The 9,820-nt window shown below is 56.1% G+C and overlaps 1 protein-coding gene across 1 annotated transcript; it reads right to left on the reverse strand.

Moving 5' to 3' along the window:
* Window positions 1–3,678: 3,678 nt before the first annotated feature.
* On the reverse strand, window positions 3,679–7,896 carry TMEM92 (transmembrane protein 92; the record flags this gene model as incomplete). Its single annotated transcript, XM_079725601.1, has 5 exons — window positions 3,679–3,792; window positions 4,031–4,226; window positions 4,370–4,459; window positions 5,268–5,293; window positions 7,828–7,896. 5 exons carry the CDS (start codon window positions 7,894–7,896, stop codon window positions 3,679–3,681), a joined length of 495 nt encoding a protein of 164 aa, XP_079581727.1.
* Window positions 7,897–9,820: the final 1,924 nt, after the last annotated feature.

The raw sequence follows: 9,820 nt of genomic DNA on the forward strand, positions 1-9,820 counted from the left end.
ATGAGGCTTGAGAACTGACCTTTGACTTCAGCAAGATGTAGGTGATGTGGACAAGAGCCATTTCATGGGGACAAAGGGCTGACTGGAGTGGGGTAAAGTGAGAACGGGAGGGATGAGAGTATCAAGAAGTGTTTCTCTAAGACAGGTCATGGGACACAGTGACGCACATGCACGGGTGATAATGATAAAGGTCCAGTAATGAGGGAGAGATAGCTGATGCAGGAATAGCTGCAGGAGTGAGGTCCTGAGAAGCTTGGAGAGGCGGAATCCAGCTGGAGGTGTGGAATGCAGTTTCCACTGTAGTCAGAGGTGGGGGGGGATGGGGGCAGAATTGGGTGGTTCTTGTGTGATGGCAACCAATTTCCCTCTGAAGCCTGTGGTGCCGTCACCACCTGAAGTTGAGGTTGGGAGATTAGAGTAGAATTAGTCATCTCAAGAGTGAGGAAGTAAAGCTTCTAAGGCATCAAGGGGCCACTTGAGATTTTTTTATTTATTTATTTTTTTGCGGTACGCGGGCCTGTCACTGTTGTGGCCTCTCCCGTTGCGGAGCACAGGCTCCGGACGCGCAGGCTCAGCGGCCATGGCTCACGGGCCCAGCCACTCCGCGGCATGTGGGATCTTCCCAGACCGGGGCACGAACCCGTGTCCCCTGCATCGGCAGGCGGACTCTCAACCACTGCGCCACCAGGGAAGCCCAGTTAGAGAGATCTTTTAAAAATTTGTGAAAGTCATGCTTGCTCATTGTGAAAAATGTAAACAATGACAAAGCATACAAAGTAAGAAACCACTTCCATCCCTCCATCCCACAGTGCCGACCACTGTTAAAAGTGTGGCAAATGTGGTTTAATTTATATCCTTCTAGATCTTTTCTATACATTTGCAAAGGGGGAAAACATATATATTATATGATGAAGTCTATGTTTACAAATTGAGATCATAGACTATTGTTCTGCAACTTGCTTTTTCTCTGTAGCAATAAATGATGGACATCGTGCCAGGTCAGTGCTTCAGATCCACTTCATTCTTTTTAAAGGCTGCAGAGCATTCACAATATGGAGGGACCTGGTATATTTAACAGGCTATCAAGAACATTCAGGGTACTTTTCATTTACCCCCAGCTACAATGCTGCGATGGGTATCTCTTTAAGCTCTTTTTTTTTTTAAACACCTTTATTGGCGTATAATTGCTTTACAATGGTGTGTTAGTTTCTGCTTTATAACAAAGTGAATCAGCTATACATACACATGTATCCCCATATCTCTTCCCTCTTGGGTCTCCCTCCCTCCCACCCTCCCTATCCCACTCCTCTAGGTGGTCACAAACCACCGAGCTGATCTCCCTGTGCTATGCAGCTGCTTCCCACTAGCTGTTTTACATTTGGTAGTGTATATATGTCCATGCCACTCTCTCACTTTGTCCCAGCTTACCCTTCCCCCTCCCAGTGTCCTCAAGTCCATTCTCTAGTAGGTCTGCGTCTTTATTGCCGTCCTGCCCCTACGTTCTTCATGACATTTTTTTGTTTAGATTCCATATATATGTGTTAGCATATGGTATTTGTTTTTCTCCTTCTGAGTTACTTCACTCTGTATGACAGACTCTAGGTCCATCCACCTCACTACAAATAACTCAATTTCGTTTCTTTTTATGGCTGAGTAATATTCCATTGTATATATCTTTAAGCTCTTTTGTATGAGCATTTCTGAAGGATCATTCCTAGAAGTGGAAATGCTGGGTCATGTGCATTTAAAATTTTAATGGCTACCCAGGGCCAGGCATAGCGTCAGACACACAGTAGGGTCTTTGTAAGTATCTGTGGCATGAATGGATACTGCTGCATTGCCCTCCAGGAAAAACACACTATTTCCACTCCCACCAACAGCAAACAGAGAGCCATAGAACTGACAATTTCTGCTACTGGGTCCCAGCCCCGCTGGGCTTCATGACAACCACTTTCCTCCAGGCTGCTCTGCTGCTGCTGGGAAGGATTTAAAGACCCTATGTCACCTTCAGTGAAAGGCAGGCAGCGTCCAGGCAGAGGGTGACCTCCTCTCCCAGGTCTGCAAAGGCCATGGCTTCACATCCTCCCACTGGGGTGGGTGTTTACCAGTGAGGGCAGCGTCAGCTCTGGGACTTCTCTAATGGGAACTCGCCGTGTTTACACAAGCACCCACATATCTTCCTTCTGCTCCCCCTGATCAACCTCTGAAACTGAAGGGAAACTTCCTGGGCTCACTCCACTGCCAACTCTGGAACTCTGTCGTCAGTAACTGCTGTTCTTCCTCTGGGGCCTCGTCTGCAGCAGGAACCCCCAGCCAGACAGCCCGTTTCTAGCATCTTTGGGGCTGGCTGTGCCATCCCCCTGCCGCTGGCCCTGTCACCTGCCTGGGTCCTGATGCCCCAAGAAAATTATTGGGAGAGCCCCGGAGGAGGCCAGCACACCGGAGCCAGTTCTACCTCTGACCCTCGCAGGAACTTTGGCCGGCATCGCTCTGTGCCCTCTGCCTGGGGAGGAAGGCTGGCATTCAGAGGCTGCCGGGAAGCAGTGCAAAGGCAAGGTCAGGTGGAGGGGCCCGGGCCTCCTGGGCCCCCAAGATGCTGGCGTGGGGGTGTCTCTCACGCTGCGTATCCCACGCCAGGCTTCCAGCTCCACACTGTGCTGCAGGCCCCCGCAGGGATAACGCCCTGTGAAGACTCTGCCACGCTGCAATGGTGAGCGCCTTTCCTCTTCGGGTGCTCAGTCCCGCAGATGGGGCTGAGGCGGTGGTGCCCAGAACCACGCGGGACTGGAGAAGGGCAGACCTGCTCTCTCTCCTCCCTCCAGAGAGTCCAGGGTGAGGCAGATGAAGGTCTTCCAGGCCCTGCCCCAGCTCGCCTCCCCACTGCCCCCTCCCCACCCCCGTGGTGAGAGAGTCAGAGAGCTGAGCTCTATGTGTCCCAGGGGAAAGCAGCGGGAGGGTAGGATGAGGAAGCACACGACGACGGTCACTCCCACCCCATCCCCATCCCCCGTCCCGGCTCTGTGGCACCCAGAGACCTCAAGGAACCAGAGGTCAAAGCATCTGCCAAGATCCTCTCCCGGAGGGTGGCCCACAGATGTACTGTCCTCCCAGGCTCATCAACGGTGGGGTTTCAGGCACAGTGACCCCCCAGCCGTGTCCCCCAGCATTGCCTGGGCTCACCTCCCCACACAGTCAGAGGCAGACTCTCAGATTTAGTGAGAACTCATGTTGCAGGGGAGGGGAGGGTACAGTGGGGTCTTCTCCAGTCAGGTGGAATGGAAGGCAGAGCTCAGGCAGTCCTGTCTCCCAGAGTGCATCAGCGCCCTCCGAAACGTCTCAGAGCTGGCCGTCCAGTCCACACTCGTACCGCCAGAGCGCAGCTCCCTCCACTCTCAGAGCAGCTCGTTCCGCCGCTGGGCACCTCCAACTGTTCACGTTGTCCTCCAGGCAGCCTCTACCTTGCAATGGCGGGTGAGGGAGGGGTGGACATGTCACTCCAGACCAGCCCTTGGGACGAGAGAAGCAACTGGCGTGGAACCGCGGTAGGAAAAGCAATAAGTTAAAGCCGAGAATGGCCAGAGGTCTGGCTCGACGGGCGGTGGGGGGCGAGTCTCTGGCTTGATCCAGGAGGCCCTGGGGAGGAGGCGGCTGATGACAAGGTTCCAGGCAGGAGGTGGCTCAGAAGGTGGGGGTGTCGATGCTGCTGCGCACCCCGGCGTGCTCTTCAGGCCTGAAGCTGTAGGGAGGGGGTGGCTCCACGGGAGGCAGACCCACGGCGGCCTTCAGGATAATCTGCAGGGAAAGGAGGGGACAGGGACTTCTTAGGGCCTGCCACTGGCCACTGCCACCCACGTGCTGGTGGTGGCATGTTTACCAGGGAGAAGGGTGACCCGACGCTGGTTGCAGAGCCCTCCCTAGGGCCCAGAGGCTTGGCGTAAGGACACCCTCCACTGCCCCCGTTGCTCTAAAAATCTGAACGGGGAGGCACAGAGAGCCGAGGGACGGGGCAGGGGTTGGGGTGGATACCCACCTCGCTGTAGGGGGGTGGGGGCTCGCAAATGGATGCTGTGACCCTCTCTGCGGGAGTAATGTGGGGCCGTTCTGGGGGCCCCTCATGATCCGTTGGGGGGTCCTGCCCCGACTTTCTGCAGTTGCGACAGAAGCGCTTAGTCAGACCACAGATGCACAAGAGGGGTATGATGATCAGAAAGAGGACGACAAAGATCCTGGGGTAAAAGGAACCACCACCATCAGCCTGAGTCTCCAGCCACACCCGCTGCACCGCCCTCCCTCCCCGACCTACACCCGCCCCTCAGCAGGAAGTCCAGTCCAGTCCTGTGTGGGCCAGAGAAACTGGCCCAAGGCTCACCTCAAGGGGCCAGAGAAGAGCTCGTACTGCTCTGGCTGGTACTCTTGGCAGCAGCTGTTACCACAGCCGTTGAACCCTTTAGGGCAGGTGCTGCGGACCGGGTCAGAGAGAGGCCATTGGTACCAAGGTTGGGAGGCAGAGGGTCCCAGCTTCCCTAAAGCTCACCCGTGCGCTCAGGGCACGAGCCACACCCCTAGCAGGGTGGAGGTCCAGGCCCCCTGGGCTCAGTGGGAGGAACCTGGGGCTGGGATCAGGACCTGGGTTTCAGGCTCAGCTCACTACTGGCCTCGTGCACTCGTGCCAAGTTACATTCCTTGCTGGGCCTCACTTTCCTCATCTATAAGATGGGTGTAATGAAGGTCCTGTCGACCTCACCGGGCAGGTGTGGGGACTGAGTGTTGTAGTGGCTACAACATCACTCTAAGGAGATGCAGAGGAAGAGGGACAGTGGGGAGGGTCCAGGAGCTAATTCCAGGAGGAGTGAGCTGGTGCTGGTGCCCACGGAGCAGGAGGTGGGAGGGACCCGGTGTCCCTGGAACATCCAGGGCTGACTGGTGGAAACACTTTGCTGCCCAGAGGCCACGCCCCTCAGCCCCTGCTCATTGTGCTTGGGCTTCTTGGCGTTTATAGAGTGAGAGTGTCTCCCCTCGCTTCCAGGGGGACCCTCAGAGGGGAGATGGACTAAGACTGGAGTAAGAAGGATGGGGATTGGCCCGCGAGTGTGAAACTGCCCGTGGGTAGGCTGGTGGAAGCAGTGAGGGGTGGAGCCCCCCTCTCTGGGTGGGGGGTATGGTTTCTGGCTAGAAGAGGAGAGGGTGAGGATGATGAAGGCAGGCAGGGCAGGATTTGGGATGTCTCCTCCCCACACTGGAAGTTACAGCCCAAATCCCAGACTTACAAGAAGAGACCACATGTGGCTGCAGCCTGTGGAAGAAAAGAGGCGGAGGTTTGGGTCATAAACTAGGGGCTGGGGTTTCCACCCAGATGCTGCCCAGGTACCTCACTGCTAGCAGGTCCCAGAGGATCAGCATCTTCCCCCACGCCTGCTCTCCACCTCCCTCCACGTGTTCCCCGGGTCGGTGGCTGCAGCCCCAGCGCCACCTGGTGGCCCCAGCTCTCCTTCCTCTCCTCACCACACCTCCTGCCACATTTGCTCACCCCCAGGTCTGTAAGCTCACGCCTTCTGACCACCCTTCCAACCCATCCCCACCACGGCCAGGACTCCAGCAACCCCCGCGCCCACCCCGTCACTCCCAACACTGCTGCAAGTCTCTATCCCACAAATCTGAACACCTAAAACCTTGCTGGAAGCCTCCTTCAGTGGCTCCCTGGGGCCCAGACACCATGACCAGCCCCATCCCCCATTCCCACTCCCCCTGGCCCTCCTGCACACCCACCCACTGGGAGTTCTCTGAACACGTCTGGCTGTTTTACACATGCCTGCAGGAACAAGCTCCTCCCTCCCTCCCTCTTTTGCACTAGTTCTGTGCCACATGGAGGCTATCATTACGGAATTTAACCTGATTCATAGCAAATATGTGCATAAGCCCTGCTTGGAAAGTTCCTTCCCCAGGTGTCTGAGAGGCTGGCTCCAGCACCTTCTCTGACCATCTTACTTAAAATTACATCTACTCCCCCAAAGCACTCCCCGTCCCCTGACTGTGCTCACTTCATCTGCATAGCTCTTGTCAACACCTGACATACTATATATTTTACTTTATCTTGCTACTTGTTTGTCTCCTCAGTAGAATGTGAACCCCACCAGGGGAGGGATTTTTGTCTATTGAAAACCAATACTCACGATTTGGGCAGAATGAATGAAAGAGCACTGACAACCTGGTTTCATTTCATCCTGGCTGCTGCTCCCAGACCGTGGGGGAGGAATGCAGGTAGAGGAACACAGCAAACGGGAGGTTATCTGTCACCCCACCCCAGCCTCCAGGGAGATAAACAACCGTGGCTCAAGAATAAGAAGCCAACTTTGGCGAGACCACCATGTCTTTTTTTTTTTGGCCGTGCCACCAGCATGCAGGATCTTAGTTCCCTGACCAGGGATCAAACCCGTGCATCCTGCCGTGGAAGCACGCAGTCTTAACCACTGTACTGCCAGGGAAGTCCGAAGACCACCATATCTTTATACCTTGAAATAACAGTTCAACTGTTAATTGACAACAACAATAAAGCTAAGAATACCAATGACAGCCAATAATCGTTGGGCTGATTCCCACAAGTCTTGGCCAGTGGGGCCAAGAGCAGGAATGAACCCCTGCAGGTTGGCCCAGAGAGGGTAAGGTGACTGCAGAGTTGGGGACAGCGCAAGGGGTCCAGGCACTCAGTGTACCCCCTGTCCCTCAGACCCCATCCCCAGTCCCTCCCCCCTCTCCTGGCCCCCAACTAAGGAAGACAAACAATGAACAGGTTTACTGAATGAATCTTGAGCTCCTGTTTCCCAGATTCTCTCCCCCCCACCCCCATTTTAAACAGGTGGTGGTCTCGACTGAGGTGGTATCAAGCGTTGGGGTACTCTTGGGTAGGTTCAACTTACTTACATGTGGACCGGGGGCATTACCAGCCTGCCCCCTGGAGTTGCTGGGAGGAATCAACAAAAGGATGCTCAGCCCCGTGCTGGCACAATCCCACGGCTGGTGATAGAGAAGGAGTAACGGGGCTTCTGGAGCACAGCCGCTCAGCAGTCGGTGAATGTCGTGGGGACCAGGCCTGGGCCTTCCCTCAGACTCTTACCCAGAAGTTAAAAACCCATGCTCTAGACCTATGTCAGTTTCTAGGATAATCTCCCATCCCAAAACTGGATAGACTCCCCCCATCACTGGGGCAGGGAGGGATGAGGGGATGTTGAAACCCTGCCTCATCCTCAGAAATCACAGGTTTCAGAGGTCACCCCAGCCTTGGGTCAGGCAGCCAGATCAAATCCTATCACCAGCTGGAATCCTACCCCCAATCCTAGAAAGGGAAGAGGGAGCCTCCTTTCCTCTAGGGCACAAGCAGAGAAACACAGTCCCAGAGAGGGCTCGGACTTCCCCAAGGTCACCCAGCACCGTGAAGAATGGAGCTGGGGAGATAGGCTGGCCAGGCGTCTAGATCTCAGTCCAGACCTCAGGCCCTCCGCTAGTCCCCGCTTTCTGACGCGGCGAGAAGAACGAACCAAGGCTAACGTGAGGGTCAAAGTCCCCACACACCAAGAGGAGCTAAGTGTCAGACGGCGGTGGGCGCGAGTAGTTCCCACGACACAGTCCCCCAAGAGACGAAGGAACCCAGGCCTTCTCAGGGCCTCCCTCTGCTCTCACCTCCCCGGCAAAAAGAGAAAGGAAGTTGCTAACTGCATGGGGTCACGAGGAAATCCTGACAATGGAAGGTGGTGATGGGGAGCCAGAAGCAGGCCCCTGACCCACAAGAGTAGGGCCCCGAAAGCTCCACAGCTTTACCTCCCAAGCGCTCACCTGTTGGAGGCCGGCCAGCAGGCCGAGCAGCAAGGTGGGTACTAGGCCGGGGACCCAGGTGTCTGACATCCTGACAGGGGGGCCACTGAGCTTCCGTGTGTAGGGGGAGGAGGAGAGAGGCGGGGCCGCGACCTCTCCCACGACTCTCCACCTATGGGGCCCCGCCTCGGGATGGGGGCGGAGCTGATGCACCGGGGGTGGGCCGGACCCGGGAAGGGAGGGGAGGGGGAGGGGGAGGGGGAGGGGGAGGGGGAGGGGGAGGGAAAGAAGTCTGGGTTGGGTTTTGGGAAATGGGAGGTAGAAGAGATTATCTGATTAAAAACTATTGTGGTGTCAGGTTAAGACTGCTGAGCTACTCCTCCCCAACCCTCAACTGCTCCACCCTCTAAGTGATCCCAAGCTTGAGAGGCACTGCTGCGCCTACCAGATGGAGAGAGGATGCAGGCAGAGGGAGCTGGACCACGGGAAGTCCCTTCCCACATGGACTTCTGGGGGGCAGAGGTTGAGGGAGAGAGGAAGCGAAGGCCCTGGAGTGGATTGAGGGGATTACAACGGAGGGAGGTGGAACTTTTTTTTTTTTTTTTTTTTTGGCCAAGAAGGGAGGGAGGGGCGGCCTGATTGATTTCTGGGTCAGGAGAACCTAGAGTAAATCACTAGTACATTCGTGCCCCGCCCCCACCCTCCCCGAAATCCTGGAAGGAGGTGTTGGTACACTTCCTCCGTTTGACTACAGTGGAAATTAAGGCCCCAGGATTCAGAGACTAGTGCCTGAGTCCGCAGGTGGGGCCGAGCGGCAGCCAGGCGAGCTGGGGCGCGTGCGAGAAGGCCCATCCAGATTGCTGGAGAGACGCCGCGGACGCGGTCCCGGCCGGGAAGAGCTGGATTCAGACCAGCGGTGGCCGCGCCCCGCCCCGGAGGCGTGCTGTGCTTCCCGGATACGGCCGGCAGGTGGCAGCATCGCTCAACGCGGGCTTCCCCCGGAGCCGGGCAGCGCGGGGCTGGGACCTGGGGCTGGGTCTCCCTGGGCTCCCGCCGGGGGGACCCGGCTGGACTGTGCAGTGGGAGGCCGTCTCGGTGGGCGATACGCGGAGGGTGAGAGCCAGACGCCCAAACACAGATGAGACATAAGGAGACCTTGTGGGAGTTGGAGCCCGGACCCCTGAGGACGGGGGCGAAATGGAGATGGTGGGTGGGGTGCTGCTCCCAGACCTGGGGAAAGGGGGAGGGCTCCAGGAGAGGACCGGTTCTTAGGTATTTAGACGCCTCCTGCTGCGTCTCAAATCTGACTTTGCCACTGAAAGCCCCGACCTAGTAGGAGAGGACAGCTGCCGTCCTTTGGCTTCTTTTTCTTTTTTCTCTCACCGCTTTCTCCTTATCTCTGTCTCATCTCTCCCGGTCGTGCTTTCTCGGTCTTATGTTTAACCTCTCCTTGGTCCGCCCCATTTCTCCCAGTCTCTGTTTTCCTGTTTCAGTTTCTCCCCATCTCTGTGTCCATGCATTTTCTCTTCATTTCTACGTGTTCCCTGTTTTCCCATCTCTGTTTCTCCTCTTTGTTAATCTCTGCCTGTCTCAGTGGAGGTGTCTGTTTTTCTGTCTCTGTTTCCATTTGCCTTGTCTCTGGTTTGGCTCTGTGTCTCCCTGTCTCTGTGTCTGTTTCTCACCAACTCTCCTGATCTCTCTCTCTCTCTTTCTCGGTCTCTGTTTCTCATTATCTCTTGGCCCCTAAGGACAGAATCTTCCAGTTTCCTGATCCAAGCTGAATTGGGGTCTGGCCCCAGAGAATGCCCTCTCTATTTGAAGTTCCTGGTGACTGATCTTGGAGAAAGGATGGGGGGGGCATGGCATGTCTTTCCTCCTCCCCCAGCAGTTGGCTCTGGACTTAGCCCACCCCTCTGCCGAGGTGGACCTAGTCCAGAGAGTACTGGAGCTTTCTCCTAGCAGCACCCACGCTGCTGCTTCCTTAGTGAACTTGTTGCTAACTTGGGCTTCCAGG

Source organism: Hyperoodon ampullatus (genome assembly GCF_949752795.1).
Source record: "Hyperoodon ampullatus genome assembly, chromosome: 19".
Classification (NCBI taxonomy): Eukaryota; Metazoa; Chordata; class Mammalia; order Artiodactyla; family Ziphiidae; genus Hyperoodon; species Hyperoodon ampullatus.